The 18,795-nt window shown below is 36.1% G+C and overlaps 1 protein-coding gene across 5 annotated transcripts in view; it reads left to right on the forward strand.

The window, feature by feature from the left end:
• Nucleotides 1-18,795, forward strand: part of PCNX1 (pecanex 1) — a 139,537-nt gene that overhangs the window by 70,578 nt on the left and 50,164 nt on the right. For 3 of the 5 annotated variants that reach the window (XM_053928457.2, XM_045202137.3, XM_024568469.4), the window contains 4 exons: nt 7,908-7,998; nt 9,667-9,724; nt 11,400-11,617; nt 14,854-15,007. In XM_053928457.2, coding sequence (XP_053784432.1) covers nt 7,908-7,998; nt 9,667-9,724; nt 11,400-11,617; nt 14,854-15,007 — 521 coding nt within the window. The remainder of the gene's footprint in view (nt 1-7,907; nt 7,999-9,666; nt 9,725-11,399; nt 11,618-14,853; nt 15,008-18,795) is intronic. The other 2 variants (XM_024568468.4, XM_053928459.2) reach the window with 1 other exon arrangement.

Raw genomic sequence — 18,795 nt, forward strand, 5'->3', positions numbered from 1 at the left:
TAATAAATACCATAGGTAGTGTTCGCCTGATGATTTAAGACTTTCCTAATTTCATTAAGGTATGAGAGGTGTAAGAAGTGAGAGTGAATTGGTTTTTCTAAGGTATTCTTTTGTTTCCTTACCAAAACAAGGGTTGACAAAGAAGGTATTCTTTGAGATAATCTGCTTTACTACAAAATTCATTGATTTGAATAGTAGTCAGCTCTAGGAGAAGGCCAAAGGAAATTTGGCAGGACCCTACTGCCCTCTTTATTAAGCAGCTTACCCCAGCTGTGTATTAAGCAGTAATATGATTTGGAGGCTTTAAAATTTTTCACTTTAAAAAGTAGAGACTCAGATGATCTATACTTTTAGTGGTTTTTATTAGAGTTTTTGAAAAGATTGTATGTGCTGTGTACTACTCCGTAGCATTCAGGGTACGCCGTAAGTACTTTCCCTTATTACCATAGACACAGGTGTAAGAGGGCTGTGTAGGTCCTCGGAGTCTTCCCTTCAGGCCCCTCTGTTGTGATAGACCATTTTTATTTATCTAAACAGAATGTTACATTCTTTTTGCAGCAACCTTGATCTTACCCTTTATTTCTATTTTAATACAAAAACTACTAAATTCTATTTCTTGTTCCTTTTTGTGGGGAAGAGCAACATAAAGTATATACAAATGAAAGTAAAATGTTTCTACTGAATGATTTGGGATGGCATTTAAAACTATAGACCAAATTTTGATTCACAAATTTTATAAACATGCCAAGATATATGTGCATGGATATTCATTGTAATGTTGAAAACTTCAAATAACCCAAGTGTCTGTTACTAGAGAACCTTGAAAGAAATGATAGTACATCAACATAGTGTACTATTTGGAACTTGATACATCAGTAGTATTGACATGAAAAACAGCTGTTTAGTAAGCAGAAGAAGTAAATTTTAGAAAGCGTGTAGGGAACGATTCATTGGTCTTTGGACAAAAGATGTATTAAAGTTGTTGAGAGAAACACAGAAAAACTGTTTTTTGCAGTAGCTGTCTCTGGGGAGTGTGGGACTTTCTTCAGTTTATATACTACTTTAGAACCTTCTAATGCATAGTATTTTTAAAATAAAATGCAAACATTCAATCTCCAAAAATTTTGATTGTTACCTGGTGGGAATTTCACCAACTACATGCTGTCTTACACTCATTTACTTTGATTCTTACTCTTATTTTCCCTTTGGTTTTAAATCAGTTTTATTGATATATATATATTTTTTGCCTTTTACTTATTTTTATTACTCAAAACTTCATTAGCTTTCTGGCTCAGAGCTCATGCCTTCTATACATTGACAGCAGTTTTCTGCTCCTCAGTCAGGAGAGCACGCCTGACCCTGTCACGGACACAGTTAGCACACATGGGCCCCCCCAGGCCCTGCTGACATGCTTTTCGTTTTCGACAACCTCATTAGAACTTCAGGTCTCACAGCACGGGCTCCGCAAATCGGCCTGGGCACGTGCCACGTGCAGATTCTGGTGCTTTCCCGACCTTTTGGTATAAAGGTAAACAGTTCTGTTGCCAGGGGTTAGGGACAGCCTAGTGTTGTTAAAGGCTGTGTTGTAAGACAGCCTCCGACAGTATGTGAAGCGCTGGACCGTTGTGAACACCTAGCGACACCGTTCCCAGAAGAGTGATATATTTTTTAATTATGATGAATTGTGTACATTTAACATAAAATTTGGTGAGTTTTAACAAGTGCACATCTCTGTGAAATATCATAATCAAGATACAGAACATTGCCATCATTTTCGAGAAATTCCGTGTGTCCCCATTGCTGTTCATCCCTCCTCCACTTCTGGCCTCAGGCAACCCCTGTGTGCTTTATGTCATTATGGTTTTCTGTCTCCAACAAGTTCATATAAATGCAGTTACACAATTTGTGGCATTTGTATTTAGTTTCAGCTTCACATGGCGCTTTAGAGATTCACCGTGATTTGCACGTGTTCATAGTTTCGTATTGCTGGGTGTTATTCCAGTGTGTAGGCACACCCTATATTGTGTCCATTCATCTGTTAATGAGTGTTTAGGTCGTTTCCACTTGGCCTGTGGGAATAAAGCTACCAAACAGTTTTCAAAGGTGCTTTTACTACCTACCAGCAATGTTTGCGAATTCCAGTTGTTACTATCTTGTTGACATTTGCTGTTGTTGGCCTTTTACATTTTAGCTGGAATGGATATAGCATGGTATCTCATTGTGGTTTAAATTTACATTTCTCGTATGACTAAGGATGATGAGAATTTTTTGATGTGCTTATGGGCTATACAAAAATCTTCTGTGAAGTGTGTTCAAATCTTTTACTCTCAAAATTGGGTGGTTTGTCTCATTACTGAGGTGTAAGAGTTCTTTTAATATTTTAGATAGAACTAATTTGCTAGATACAAATTATATTTTCTCCCATTCTGTGGCTTGCCTTTTTGTTTCCTTCATCAGTTGTGATGCCATCAAATATCATTGTTAGCGATTATTTAACCAAGAAAAGAAAGAAAATGTGGCTGGATGATGAAATTGTAGCAGAATATGAACTTGTAGATTCACTTTTGGAAAGGTCACCTGATCTGGGGATTTGACAGTGGAAGTAAAGACTTAATGAGATAAGGCATGTCCTGTTAAGTCACTCAGTAAATGTATCACTAAGTAAATCTCTTTTATTGTTGCCAGGTAATAGACTTATCCGTCTTTCCTTATCAGTCCTCCAAAGCTCTCCTCCAAACTAACCTCTTTGCTCTTGTACCTGCCCTTTGCTTATTCTTATCCTGTTTTAAAAACTGAGCACAGTGTTGCACATTGAAACTTTTAATTAAAAATAGCATAGTGACCTGATTTCCACTGTAGTACTAGTTAAAGCGGTTTTAGAAGCCTAAGACTTTTAGTCTCGCACAGGGGTTGGCAAACTACAGCCCTACGGTAAAGTCCAGCTTGATGCTTGATTTTGTAAATAAAGGATATAAAATAAATACGCATTTATGTTATGTGTTTGCTGTGGCTGCTTTCATACTGCAATGGCAAGCTTCAATTCCAGCAGATACCATCTGGCCCACAAGCGTAAGATGCTTATCGGGTCTTTTACAGAAAGTTTCCTGACTTCTCGTCCAGGGAGAAGCAAGTCCATTAACCTACAAGCAGCAGTAAATGAGTCATTTCTGTCTGCGCGAAAACTTATGTTTCCTCAGAGACTCATAGTCACTACTCATTATAATAAGGGGGATGCTATCCAAGAAATTGGAACTAATCTGAAAGGCCCTCTCTCACAAGTACAATAATGTATTAATCCTTATCACCATCAGGAATGAACACTTTTTGTAGAATACTCAAGTTAGTCATATAGATAGATACATGTGGTCCTTTAACAGCCTTCTAAAGACACACTTTATGTGTAAAGTTGCCTCCCTTGTGTACCTCTCTTTGCTCTGCCAGCCCCGTCTGCCTTAAGAGTGGTACTGGAAAGGCGAAGTCAATTAAGACATGTCAGGATTAGGTTTGGAGGACGCAGATTGAACAGGACGATTTTCAAAACAGAAAATCACCAGGAAATTTAAGAGGCCTCCTGTGTTGTTGGTACTGGGATGACTGGAACAACCCTGCAGATGATTTGTCCTTCTAGTGGTACCTGTCTCCTTCCAGGACGCATGGGGAAAATCAGAGTGGCATGGCGAGCCGAATAGTTAGTTGGGTTTCTTAGGTGAGCGCTAGCCTTCCAGTCTGTATGCATTTAACTTTGTGTTCCGTGGTGAGGATTTTAATTGATAGGGCAAGTCAGAGAATCCTCTTCATTTCTCATATCTTTTATCAGTTTTTTGCCAGTGATTATTTGAATTGTCTGCCGCACCATTTATGCCTTCAGGCACATGCTTCAAATGTCCATGTTTCTTAAATCAGTATCCAGTTTTACTCGTCTTCCTGTTGGTCATCATTGATAAATTGGCCTGTGGTAGAAATTCTGCCTCAAGAAAATGGTTTTGTATAATTAAATTAAATTTTTATTTTTAAATTTAGTTTTTATAGAAATTAGTCGTTATTCAATATTCAAGACTGAAAAACACTAGATACCTTATTTTTTTTCCTTATCTTTGGAGATGCTGTATCATAGCCAATATTATTAAGTTTGAAATTCCACTCTCCATATTGTTTATTTTTTCAGAAATAGATTTTTCTCTTTAAAATTGTGATAGAGCCATTCTATTACATATGATTGTGATCTGGGGGTTTAATTATGATGAGATGACTTAGTTTATAATCATAACTCGTGAAGAGGACATACTGCATTGATGTTCTACTTTCTTTCTAATTCCTGATCATTAGAAATAATTAAATTGAAGTACTCTTCTTAATACAGAATAATGTTAGGTTAGGGTTATTAGTAAGGGCACGTTTTACTGTGGATCCAAAGGTTAATAACGGTGATCGTGGTTTAAATCTTGAACGAGATATACAGGGTCCGGCAGAAGTAACGCCTACTTGAGTGTGGTCGGTAGGGTAATGATATGGGTGTAATAATTTATAGTTTTAATTTGAACATTTCACCTAAAATGTCACATGGTGTGCTTATGTGTGATATTATTATGTTACTGAATTACATGCTCGTGATTTTCTAATAAAAGATTTTTAATAAAAGGGGTGTTATTTGTGCTGGACACTGTATATAAAATTGTTATGCATGCTAAGAAGATTTGGACAAATTTAAGATATTCTTCGTCTTTATAAACCAAAGAAATAACGTACTTATTTCTGTTGTGGTTATTTTTCAAGATACCTTTGAATTATCGTATTAATACATGAAAACGTTCTAAGTTTTTCACTGAAGCCTTAAGCTACATATTTTTTAGTGTAATTTTTTTCTCTGAGGTACTTATCCTCTGAATAAAATTTGTTATTTCTGAAGTGCTGTCAGTTGCCAAGCCCCGGGACGTAAAGGGACCTCGAATCTGTTCTTTTGATGGAGTAAATTGAAGAATGCACTATGAAGCCTTAATAGGATGTTAGTTTCTTCTGCCATGTGCCATGTATCTTTGTAGGAACCTGAACATTTTAAGTTCGTAGGTAGGCAAAAGCTTCTTAGGAAAAAATTAAAAGTACCATTGAAGTCTGCGCATTTGTTAAAATTATAGCTGCTCTTTTCTTAGACATGCTTTATGCTAAGTTTTATTCTAAGATTTATTACTTGTTTAGTTACTGGTTTGTATAAAAGCATTCAGAGTTGTAGATTTATGTAATAATAAAACTGCTCAATTTTCCAGCTTTCTTTCTGTCTAAAAGCTTTTTGGGGGACATGCCTTATTTTTATGTTTATATTTATTTAAAATGCAACTATTTTTGTAAAAGTTTCATATTAGACATCTGTACATAAAAGACACTTGTATAGTGACAATATTCTTTCACTTTTCCATTGGAAAATTACAAAGAGTCATGTCTAGTTGATTTCAGTTGCATGTAAATATTTATTCAGTACCCTAAGAACAGGAATGCTTACTCAGAATATACTTTAATAATTTAACTGTTGTTGAATACAGAATGAACTTATTTCTAAAGTACACACAAATTGTGTGATATAGACATATTTATGCATCCATTATTCTAAATTTCACACATAGTCACGGAGCCCTCCAGGTCTTTGTTACTTTGTGATTTAGCTATTAACACAGGTTTATAATTCTTCTGTGTTTATGCAGTCTGTGATTTTGATAAGGTTTTTTTTCTATTAATGTAAGTTAATTATAGTAGCACAACCAATTTTTGATTATCCATAATGAGTGAGAAAAGAGCAGAGCATAAAAAATTGCCATTTAAAAATAATTTTCAAATCTTAGTCAACCCAGTACTTTTGTTTGATTTTTTTCTTCACTAACAATGTCTGCAACCCACCCTACCACTTCAAAAAAATTGTCAGTAATACATGTGAGAAGTAGCCAAATTCACAGCTTGTATCATTTAATTTTAGTTTATTAACCTGGTTTCTGTTAGTGGTACTAAGAGTGAATGACTCATGACTAACAGCAGTTTCAGATAAACCGCATGCTGAACAATCCTCCCTTGAAAAACAGTAAATGAACTGAGCCTTTCCTGAATGCCTTTTTTCTTGTTTATTGCAAGAGTATATTATTCTGACCAAAAAAATGGCTACCACAAGAAAACACCATTAATAAAATAAAATATTTGTGTATTCTGTCTCATCCATAGAAAATGCTCAAATAATCCTATTAAATACTGTTTTTCTGATTCTAGTCCTTTTAAATAATGAAGTAATTGTTGGAATTGCTCTGTACATCCTTATTAGTATGAGAACCTTTTATTGTCATTTTTCAGTGTTTCCACTTAAATAAAAATCCTTATGCTGTTTTCATTGTAGTCACAGGAGGCAAATATCTTAGCCCTGCCATGAAGGTGAAATTGCCCTTTAAGATTCTTCGTGTTCATAATCTCAGTAATTCCAGCTAGTGAGACAAAAACCTCATAAATACTCAAAAAGCAGCCTAAACTAGTCCCACATGGTTTTAGAGATAGGTACCTTTTCTCATTGCCTTACTGGAAATTTATATTAATTTATTTATGCTCCCTAACTCACAACTGCCATGTCTGCCATAGATTTTCAGGGAAGGGAATGAATTTCTGACAAGTGTCCAGAGCTTTTAAATTCCACTGTCAGAAATAATTTATCTTATAGAGTTCATTTTAAGAGTGTTTTTTAACCCGTATTTCTTTGCAGCCAACATAATTACTAAACTTTTTATCAGTTTAGTAGTGCTACTTGGCTACAGTAAATGATGGTCCTAAATTTTTTCAAGTTCTTATGTAATCATATAATTAGTAATGGTTGTTAGATACTGTGGTTTAATTACCAACATTATTATACTGTATACCCATTTTTACAGTCTTCATTTTTTTCTAAAAACAAAAACAAAACTTTGAAGGTAATCACACAAATTTGTTGTCTTGCAGTTTGAGCTGTGTTAAAATTTAAGCAGCTTTCCAAAAGGCCATTCACTCACCACTTGCAAGTAGCAGTCAGGTGACTTTTAAAGAACATTAAAGTTATTCATATGATTACTTAAGAATGTGCTGGGAGGAGAAAAGAGGAGACTGGTGTTGCAAAGCTGACTTCAATCCCTTCCTTTTAATAACCTGATTATGTATGTTGATATTTTGTCTCACTGTGTAGCATTCCTTTTCAATTCACATGCTGAATTATGTACCAATCATTTCTTTTAAAATATTTTGGAAAAAGGAGGTTATAGCGCATTTTCTTAAATTGTAACAAATTTAAAATTTACGAGGGGGGCCCAAAAAAACCTGGAATTTACTTATAAAAATTGTGTATTTTCAGTCACCTGAAGAGTACTCTCCATCTGATGCAATACACCTATGGAGACGTTTTTTCCACTGCTCAAAAGTTTTTGGAGTTGTTGATTTTGATGCCTTTTAGTGCCTCTGCCATTTTTTTGTTTCACCTCTTCCACATCAGCAAAACTTTCCCTTTGAGGACTTTTTCTCATCCTGGGAAACAACCAAAAATAGTCACTTGGGCTGAATAAGGAGGGTGGGACACGGGGTTCATGCCGTTTTTAGTCAAAAAGTGCTGAACACTCAGTGCAATGTAGGCAGGTGCACTTGTAAGTCACCCATCATGAAATGGGCAAATGCATTGAAAGAGTCTTCAAAAAAAATTCACTGAAGTTGAACACAGCCTCTCACAACAACACCAGCTGGTACACTGATGCAAATGAGTTCCTAGAACACTCATCTAACAGGGGAAACCTGAATGTACTACAAGAGGCCTGCCCTCCAGATAATTTCAGGTTTTTTTGGGTCTCCTCTCAGAAGTTTTTCTTGCAGGAAAAATTCTGAGTTATTCTAATGACTTTTTTAAAAAATAATTTATTTACTAGGTAAGTTCTCTTCTACGCTTTATGAGACTGGTGGTTGTGATATGTCACTTGTGAATTTTGAACCAGCAGCAAGAAGAGCATCCAATATCTGGTATGTGTGAAATTATTTTAGGAGAGAGTGTGTACTTGCATATATTTTCTATGTTTAAAGTTTGTAAGCGTTTATATGTAAATGTTGTTTTGAAAAATTTTTTAAAGATTTTATTTATTTATTTTAGAGAGGGGGAAAGGAGAGAGAGAGGAAGAGAAACATTAATGTGTGGTTGCCTGTTGCACACCCCCAGGCATGTGCCCTGACTAGGAGTGGAACCGGCAACCTCATGGTTCACAGGCCGGCATTCAATCCACTGAACCACACCGGCCATGGCTGAAAATACTTTTTATATTGGTGTAAATAATTTGTCATAGTGTATTTATCTCTAAAGAGGTAAAGTAGGCTGTTGCTATGGAAAAATAAAGCATTCTTAAACAAAAGCTATTCTGTGTTTTTAAAAATTAAGTAAAAATTTCCTGTTGATCTTATAGAGGGACAGTGGTTTGTGGTTGCAAAGTTAACTGTAGATTTTATGATAAATACATGATGTAAAAAAAGCTTTTAGAAAAATATTTACACAGCTAAGTTCATAACCATCAGTTCTCTTTTTCTGGTTTACACTGTACATTTTTTTTCCTTGTAAGGGTTTGGACAAGTATCTTAAATGATGAGCTTTTCTTCTGTTTTAAAGTTTGTTTACCAGCTATAAGAAGAAAGAATTCTTAAATTATAGGTCATGTTCCATTCAGTTTCTTTTTTCACCTTCCCATAGGAAGGAATTATGTAAGATAACAGGGAAGTTAGAAAAGCAAGTAAGAAATTAGAAATCTTTCATATGGCATAATTAGTTTAGACTGTGTTAAATTCTTTTTTTATAAAATTTTAATTTTATTGTTCATCAGTGCAAGTCGCTGCTTTGAAATTCGTTATTGATTAATTAGCTCACTGTTTTCACTAGGGTCATTCATTCTTATTTTAGGATTTCCATTTAATAATGGACACACCTATTTAAATGTTACACATCTGTGAGCAATTCATTTAGTTTTTTTTTAAGTTTTGAGGTGTTATTTAAAGTAATAAGATCTTATAGTCACATAGATGAAAAGTCACTTACCTGCTGAAAAGCTATGACATTTAGAAAACTACACCCTTTAAGCTCTTTTAGTCCAGTTTCAGAATTTGTGTCAAAAATGGTTAAATTGTCATATTACGTATTTTGTAACAGTAGAAACAATAGGAAATGGAGCACTGAAAACAATTTTGTTTAATTCAATTCAAGACAAAAACAATTGCTTACACTGTGGTGGTAAGGCCTCAAGAAATATAAACTTGACTGAACTGTGGAAACTGAATTGTCGTGTTCTAAGCTATTATAGCTAAATTTATTGTGGTTCCAGACATATGTTCATTGCTTTCTTAAACTTTTTTTGTGAGAACCTTGTGATAAAGGTACTAATATCCTATGTTACTGATGGGAAAACTGAAGTATGAAAAGGTTGATGACGTGTCCAGGATCTCACTGAGTTGATGAAGAGGTTTGGATATAGATACTCTGACCCACAGGCTGTGCTTTTAATCACAACTCTAGGAAGATGCTGTTTTGCGTTTCGAAGTTGACATAGAAAAGTGAAGACACTGTAAACATCGTCCAGTCGTTAAAGGATTTATTTTTTTTACTACCTGGCAAGCTATTTATACCATGAAGTCTTTTCTATTTTATTTTAGTGACACGGATTCTCATGTATCCAGTTCTACCTCAGTTCGATTTTATCCACATGATGTGGTAGGTTTTCCTTTATTTTTATAAAACAATGTGTTTTCAGATTAAGTTGCTACATAAATCAGAAAAATATGAATTATGGTGAAAACTATGGCAAAATACTTCTGCTATCCCGTAGTGGATCTCTTCTTAGTAGTCCTTTGTTAAACGTAGAATACTATAAAGTTTAATTAGCTATATGTGAATCAGTTATTACACTTTTGAGGGTATGGAAAGGTTTCTTTACTTACCAACGTCATAATCTGGTTGTTCTATTTTTAATTGTTTCATTTCAAAACCTTCCTTTGAATATTATGACTTTGGTGCTGTTATTTATTGAACAACTATTAGTTATTTATATACCAGTGTATATGTTTTGGAAGCTTAGTGATAACTCACTGTATAAAAAACATGCCACAGAAAATACAGTGGGGATATTTTAAAAAGATAACACTGCCTTTGCCATCGGGATGTATGTATTGAAGGTGGAAAAGACAAAATGGAGGAAACCCTTATAAACAACACATAAGAGAGATAGGTAAATAAATATAGTGCCAAAGGGGTTAATTATTAGCAGCTTCCTGAAGATGAGTAATGAACAGGGTTTTAAGACCATAGATGAAAGTTGGCATAGAGCGAAGGTTTTTAACTACTAGGCATTTGGCAAAGTCTGGAAACATTTTTGCTTGTCGCAGCAGGGGGAATTTTACTGGTAGCTGGTGGACAGAGGCCAGGGACGCTGTTAACCATCTTACAGTGAGGGCACGACCCTCACAACATGGAATTGTGTGGCTGACAATTCTGTAGTGTCAAGGTGGAGACACCCTGGCACAGAGCATAAGAAAAGTGTTTGGGGAAGTCTTTGTGAATGCTTGTGGATGGTGGCTGTGTTATATATAGAAAGCACATTTTCTTGACTATACTCAATATGTGTTTAAAAAATGAAAACTGTCCTTTTTTTTTTGTTGTAGTGAATTCTTGGAAGCTCCATAGGAAAGTAAAATATGGGAAAATGGTTATGGTTTTCTGCTGTTAAATGTTTGGGAGCCTTGAGTTAGCTAACTACTGGCTAGTGCTCTGCTAGATTCAGTAAACTTTTGATTCTTTCAGAAGAAGGGGAAACTTGTGAACTGGTGAATGGATGAGTTACAGCTAAAAGAAATGTAATGTGATAATTTCCTGTAAAGCTTCCGATGAGCAGATGAGCAGCGTGCTAAAACAAAAGGGGGGGGTGTGGTATATCGGAGGGGTAGCAAACAGTAATAACAGTGGTCAGAGACTGTGGTAGGTGAGCGTTGAAGGCATTGGATCCAATGCAGAGGAGTTTAGATTTAACGTGGTAATGAGGTGCATAGCTTAGTAAGAAAAGACCATAAATGTGACAGGGAGTAGGGAAGCCATTAATGATTCACTGAAAGTGATTTTAATGGATTTACTAGTTAAGCAGTCATAAAATGGTAAGATTTCAAACACTTTTCTAATAAAGTCTTTCCAAAAAGACCTATTGATTAATTTGTTTTATTTTAGTTCACTTCCTGTTGTCACCTTCTGTAGGTTCTAGTACTATAAAATATCCATGGGCAGTGGACTGGTATAGAAAGTTAAGGGGGCTGAAATAATCTGTAAGCTAATTGAGTAGCCCTTGAACGGTGACTTGATGAAAAATACTTTACGCCTTCCAACACTGACTTTCTTTCAGCTCTCTCTCCCACAGATTCGGTTAAACAGGCTACTGACCATCGATACAGATTTGTTGGAGCAACAAGACATTGATCTAAGCCCAGATCTGGCAGCTACTTACGGCACAACAGAAGAAGCTGCCCAAAAGGTTAAACACTACTATCGGTTTTGGATCCTGCCCCAGCTGTGGGTCGGCATCAACTTTGACAGACTCACACTTTTGGCCCTGTTCGATAGGTAAGAATAGTGTGATAGTAAAGGTGTGTGCAGATTTTATTTTTGATTTGAAATGTCCCAATAACTCGTTAATGTTTGTACTTGATTACCATGTTGGAAAATGTTTTCTATTTTGGTCCTTTTGAGGTAAAATCTAAGTTAATAGGGTTCTCAAACATTGACTTTTTTGAATTCATTAAAAACCTTTTTGTGGCAATTTTAATAGGTGTTCACAAAAAAATTCCTTTTATCCTCAATAAGAATCATGCAACTGTACTTAAAACTCAGAGAAGATGACGTGTTAATGATTATCAGATTATAGGTAACGTGACCTCAAATATAAAGGGCATAAGGGGAAACTTCTGTTTTCCTATTTCTTACCACTAATCTTAATAATAAATAATATTAGCCCATTATAAACTTGGAGTCAACATGGAATAATAAGAACTGGCTTTATCCTCCTACCTGAGACAATGAAAACCAGACACAATGTATGAAATAGTGGTTTTCAAGACATTGGAAATGAGACAACAAAGGATAGTGATTCCTGACAGATGAATCATATGAGAGCCGTACAGTTGCCCCAGCTTACTAGCGTAAGAGAGTCCCCAGGCTGTGACACAGGGTGGAGGCACTAAAGTAGAGCCTAGCAGACTTCCTATGTTGGAGATGGAGCTAAGAGCCCGAAGAACAGGGTATCAGAGGAGAGATTACTGCTCAGAGAGAGAATCTCAGATCAGCAGGTCTCCTCGACTGTTCAGCGGAGTGTTGATAAGTGAATGTAGGTGAAGAAACTACCTGAGGCCAGGGAAAGAACCATGTGAAAGAAATAGCGGGGTGCTGCCTAGCACTCACACAGGGCCAGGAAGAGAGCTTGTTGCCCCCAGCCAGATGGAAGAAACGCGTCATTCATGTTTCGTGGCACAGTGTGTAGCGCACTGAAGTGGGGAATACTTAGTTCTGGCATGAGCACTGCTGCACACCCATCTAACATAAAAGGAAAACCTGAAAGGATCAAACTGTTTCCAAGTAGCATAACAAAGCTCAAGAAGATTTGTAGAAATCCAGAAATTCTCATACCCAGTAAGTTAAGATTCACTATGTCCGGCATCCAAAGATTACCAACCATGCAATGAAGGGATAAAACATGATATGTGACGGAAGCAGTGAGTCAGTTGAAACCAACCCGTAACTGTCACAGGTATTAGAATTAGTAGTAAAGACATTAAAACTGTGTAACTGTACTTCATAATGTTTAAAAAGTTCAGTAGAAACCCAAATCAAACTTACAGAGATGAAAACTAAAATGTCTGAGATGAAAAGTACAATGGATGCTGGAACGATTGGACTTCCATATGCAAACGAACTTGTATCCTTACCTTGCATCATATTACAGGAGCTAATTCAAAATCGATCATAGGCCTAAATGTAAAATCTAAAACAATAAAATTTCTGAAAAAATACATGGGAGAAAATAGTTGTGACATTGAGTTAGGCAAAATTCCTTAGATATAACGCCAAAAATAATATTAGTAAAAGAACAAATTGATAAATTAGATTTATGAAAATGAAAAACTAAAGAAAACCAAAAGAGGGTACAAGTTCATGTCTAGCAGTATAGACAGTATGTAGTGTGGCAGGATTGATGAGGAACATTGGATTTGGCAAATCTGGAATTCTTTTTTTTTTTTTAATTTTTATTGTTATTCAATTACAGTTGTCTGCATTTTCTCCCCATCCCTCCACCCCACCCCATCTGAACCCACCTCCCTCCCCCGCCTCCACCCTCCCCCTTGATTTTATCCATGTGTCCTTTATAGTAGTTCCTGTAAACCCCTCTCCCCACTGTCCCCTCCCCACTCCCCTCTGGCTATTGTTAGATTGTTCTTAACTTCAATGTCTCTGGTTATATTTTATTTACTTTTTTCTTTTGTTGATTATGTTCCAGTTAAAGGTGAGATCATATGGTATTTGTCCCTCACCGCCAGACTTATTTCACTTAGCATAATGCTCTCCAGTTCCATCCATGCTGTTGCAAAGGGTATAAGCTCCTTCTTTCTCTCTGCTGCGTAGAACTCCATTGTGTAAATATACCATAGTTTTTTGATACACTTGCACATCTGGAATTCTACAACTGCCATAGAAGATCAATGAAAATACCAGTGTTTATTGTTTTGAAAGTACTACAGCATTTGTTTTAACCTGGTAGAACTAACAAATGAAATGGTACAGTAATGTTTGTGAATTTTATTTTTAGGTCAGTTGATGACTATAAATATGGCATTGATAACAAATTAATAAAAACATTTTTATGATTATGAGAGTAATTCTTTACTTGTTATAGAAAAACATCTAGAAAGATTTTAAGGCAGAGATCATCCATAATCTTTCCACTCAGAGCTTTGATTAGTAGCATCAGTTTGATAATATTGTCGTTTTTAACCCATATCTGTATGTTTTTTAAATAACAGGACTTACATCCTCCTGTGCACATGGTTTTGTGTCCTGCTTTCTTTATATAGCGGGTGTGCTGAGCATGTTCTCATGTCAGTATCTGTTCTTTAAAAATAAGACTTTTAGTTAGGATTTAATATTTTGTGTATAAGATTTCCTCAAGAAGTAATAAGATCAGCTCGTATTTTTTGGTGTGACATAAAAGTCATCTTCATTACTCTGTACACTTGGGCATCACATTGGTTCTTATGCAGAGACAGTGCTGATGGTCTTCATTCTCAACATAAGTAAGAGCCTGTATTTATGTAATTGTAAGTTACTTTTCAGGTTATTTCAGATGATTTAGAGATGGGGAATGTGAAACCATGTGGTATCAAAACTGGGTTACAAACTTTATCATATAGAAACAATATTTAATTTTATAGAAGCTGTTTTTGAGATTTTTTTCAAACTTGTTTCATTGTATACCTTCTTATTTTGCCATCCAAGTTGGTTAATTATTTTGCAACAAATTTGACAGAAAAAGATGTTAAGAAGAGTAAAGTTTTTAAAACAGAAATTAAAACTACATTATGCATTAGAATGAAAACTTCACAATCCACTATAGTATGCATTATTTATTTTAATTTTCCACATAAACTAGTTTCTTTTTCTGTGTGACCCAAAATCTTTTTCAAACCTAGTACCAGAAAAAAAATCTCAGCGAGCATAATATGAACTTCATATCTATGCCTTCCCTTATTTCATTCTGATAAATTTCTCATACTGATGATGTACTTACTCATAAATTTTCCTGTCTACAGAAATCGAGAGATCCTGGAAAATGTGTTAGCTGTCATCCTGGCTATTCTAGTGGCATTTTTGGGATCTATTCTTCTCATACAAGGCTTCTTCAGAGATATCTGGGTCTTCCAGTTCTGCCTGGTGATAGCCAGCTGTCAATACTCACTGCTTAAGGTACCAGCATCTCTCTTCTTTACAGGATATGGAATAGTATTTGTGTTAAGAGGCAGAAGGTTTCATATCATTCACTGAATTACAGTAAGGCTGTTAATTTTTTAAATTATTTTCATTGGATGTTTAAACAAAGGGGACATATCAACTTAAAAAAAATAATGATATAAATGAAGCTTCCTTAAAATTATTTTTGATATCAAAAGAAAATACATGGGGAGTTCCAGCCAAGATGGAGACCTAGGTAGAAATGTTTCATTTCCTCATACAACCAAAAGAAGGATGACTGCCAATTTAAAAACAAACAACCAGACCCGCCAGGAAATCAGACTGTGTGGAACTCCAACAGTCAAGGAGTTAAAGAAACATTCATCCAGACGAGTAGGAGGGGCAGAGATGGGCAGCCAGGTGGGGAGAGAAGACCCATAGCAAGTTGGCAGACCATGTGGGCTAGGGGTCTGGTTGACTGGGAAACTAAAGACTCAAAACCTCTAGCTGTAAAACACTGGGGGGGTTGTGAAGGTGGGAGAGACTCCAGTTCTCACAAGACAGTTCGTTGGAAAGTAGGGCTAGAGTGGAGCAAGTGGCATTGCCCCCTCTCTGACTCCTCCCTCATAGACAGCGCCACAATGCTGCAGAGAGGGTTGATCTGCCCTGGTGAATACGCACCCTTACAACATAGGTGCGCCAAGACAAAGAAATACGAAATGAAAGAACAGATCAAAACTCCAGAAAAAGACCTAAGTGGTGAGGAAATAGACAACCTATCTGATGCAGAGTTCAAAACACTGGTAATTAGGATGCTCACAGATTTGATTGAGCTCGGTTGCAAAATGAAGGAAGAAATGAAGGCTACGCAAAGTGAAATAAAGCAAAATATACAAGGAACCAACAGTGAAGGGAAGGAAACCAGGACTCAAATAAATGATTTGGAACAAAAGGAAGAAATAAACATCCAACTGGAACAGACTGAAAAAACAAGAATTCAAAAAAATGAGGAGAGGCTTAGGAACCTCTGGGACAACTTGAAGTGCTCCAACATTGGAATCATAGGTGTGCCAGACACAGAATAGGAAGAGCAAGAAATTGAAAATGTATTTGAACAAATTAGGAAGGAAAACTTCTGCAATCTGGTAAAGGAAATAGACTTCCAAGGAAGTCCAGGATGCCCAGAGAGTCCCACAGAAATTGGACCCAAGGAGGAACACACCAAGACACATCATAATTACATTACCCAAGATTAAAGATAAGGAATCTTTAAAAGCAGCAAGAGGAAAGGAGAGAGTTACCTACAAAGGAGATTCCATAAGGCTATCAGCTGATTTCTCAAAAGAAACCTTGCAGGCAAGAAGGGGCTGGAAAGAAGTATTCAAAATCATGAAAGACAAGGACCTACATTCAAGATTACTCTATCCAGCAAAGCTACTGTTTAGAAAGGAAGGGCAGATAAAGTGCTTCCCAGATAAGGTCAAGTTAAAGGAGTTCATCATCACCAAACCCTTATTATATTAAATGTTAAAGGAACTTACCTAAGAAAAAGAAGATCAAAACTATGAACAATAAAATGACAACAAACTCACATCTATCAACAACTAAACTAAAAAACAAAAAACTAAAACCCAGCAGACAACTAGAACAGGAACAGAATCACAGAAATGGAGATCACATGGAGGGTTATCATGTGATCACATGGAGGGTTATCATGGGGAGGGGGAGGAGGAAGGGGGAAAAAGGTACAGGAAATAAGCATAAATGGTAGGTACAAAATAGATAGGGGGAGGTTAAGAATAGTATAGGAAATGGAGAAATGACAGAACTTATATGTACAACCCATGGACGTGAACTAAAGGTTGGGGTAAATGCTGGAGGGTGGGATGGGGGCAGGGCAGAGGGGGGATAAAGGGGAGAAAAAAATTGGGACAACTGTAATAGCATAATCAATAAAATATACTTAAAAAATAAAAGTAAATTTGAACTAAAAAGTTTAAAGAAAAGAATATTAGGGTATTTGTTACAAATAAGAATTTGCATTTTTGAAATTTATTTCTTTCAAATTTATCAACATGAACTCTCCTACCTCTATATTTTAAGTCTTTTTTCGGTAGGTGAAATGTATTAAACCCCACCATTGATAGATACAATAATGTCAGAATTAGTATATATGTTCCTTTGGGACATTGAAAACAGAAGATTGATGTCTTTTAGCTGTTATTTTAATAGTGGCTCTAATCTATCAAATTTAAGCTTTCTAAAAATGGGAGAATCAAATAACAAATTTTTCACCTTCTCTGCAAAATCTGTGGACTGTCAACGTGAACCATTTCCTTTCCTTCCTTTCTTAATCAGTAAATACTCTTGCTGGCATTGTTCATTTGTCCGATACACACGATCATGAAGAACAGTCTCCCATCCTGAAAACTGTTGGTTTCGTTGTGTTTACCCCATCAGCCGGCCAGGTGTCTGTAGGGAGGCATCTGAAGCAAGCCGCCTGTGTAAGTGCTCCATTTCTGCAGGACCCATCCGTGCCTCTTCTCCCTGCAGCACTGAAATACAGGCTTTGTGCTTGCAGATAATCTCAATTGCCCAGACTGTGTCCTTTTCTTAGGCTTCATTCTCTGTGAGTATTCACCTAACACCTAGGAATACTGTCTTCTGGTTTTATATTCTCCTCATTGCTGTCTGTGACTTTACACTACCATGATGATTACCCAACTTTTCAGATAACTTTATTTTCCTTTGTTGATGCCTCTTTGTTCTTTTGACCACTTCCTAATTTATGAGAATTCTCAAGGGTTTTATTTGGCCTTCTACTCAATTTGCAGTTTCTTGCCAGTGAAGTCATCCTGTTTTATTACTGTATTTGTTGTCCCATAAATGAATTATGTCCAGATTTATATCTCAAAGTCTTCACCTTTTTCTCACAAGCTTTATTCCTGCATATCTAACAGGCATATTTTAAAAATAGCACATCATCATCTTCTGATAAATATTTTCCTCTCCCGGTTGCTTTGGTTTTGACAGTAGTATACTGTCTCAAAATCTTAGAGCCTCTCCTCCTTCCACGTTTCTTTGATTAAATGTGGTGATCCTTTGTTAAAATTTCTGGCCTTCGTTCTTGCTTTCCATTTCAACCACCTTAATTCATCCCTTTATTGCTTTAAACCAATTAAATTCATTCCCTGGTCCCATTCTTCCCTGCCCCATTAATTTTGTCCACTGCTTTTAGGTTAATGTGGTTAGATGTGGAAAGGGTAAAATATGACTGAAGTTTTGGGAATTAGTTAACTAGAAGAATAGAATGTCATAAACAGAAATAAGAAAGGCCTGAACAGATAGATGTTGGAATTGAAAGAATTTAAAGGTTACCTTGTGTGCTATCCGGCCTAGGGACGCGTGCCAAACTCAGTAAGCTTGGCCCAATCTAGAATTGTAGGATGATGAGAGACCGACCGTCCTAGAGAAATTGTGGGGTATGCATTTGGAAGTGAACTGGGACTTGGGAGAAAAAGTCATGATTTGGGAAGTAACACCTTTTGAACATTTTTATGGAAAGTTGATAAAGTCTCTTACAAAGATGTAGGCTAACTTACTTGGTGATTTTGATGTGACAGTGCAGATAATGTATTTGATAGAAATAACATTGAACTACTTAATAAACTTGGAATTTGTGGGCAGAACTGGAATTCTTCTTAAAAGCTAACTCATATTTTGTGCGTTTCCTGAATGGAGTGATGCTGCCTTAGAAAGTATTCTACCTAAACTATATGACTAACCACTATGCTGTACCTCTG

The sequence above is a fragment of the Desmodus rotundus genome, chromosome 7 (genome assembly GCF_022682495.2).
Source record: "Desmodus rotundus isolate HL8 chromosome 7, HLdesRot8A.1, whole genome shotgun sequence".
In the NCBI taxonomy this organism is placed as follows: domain Eukaryota; kingdom Metazoa; phylum Chordata; class Mammalia; order Chiroptera; family Phyllostomidae; genus Desmodus; species Desmodus rotundus.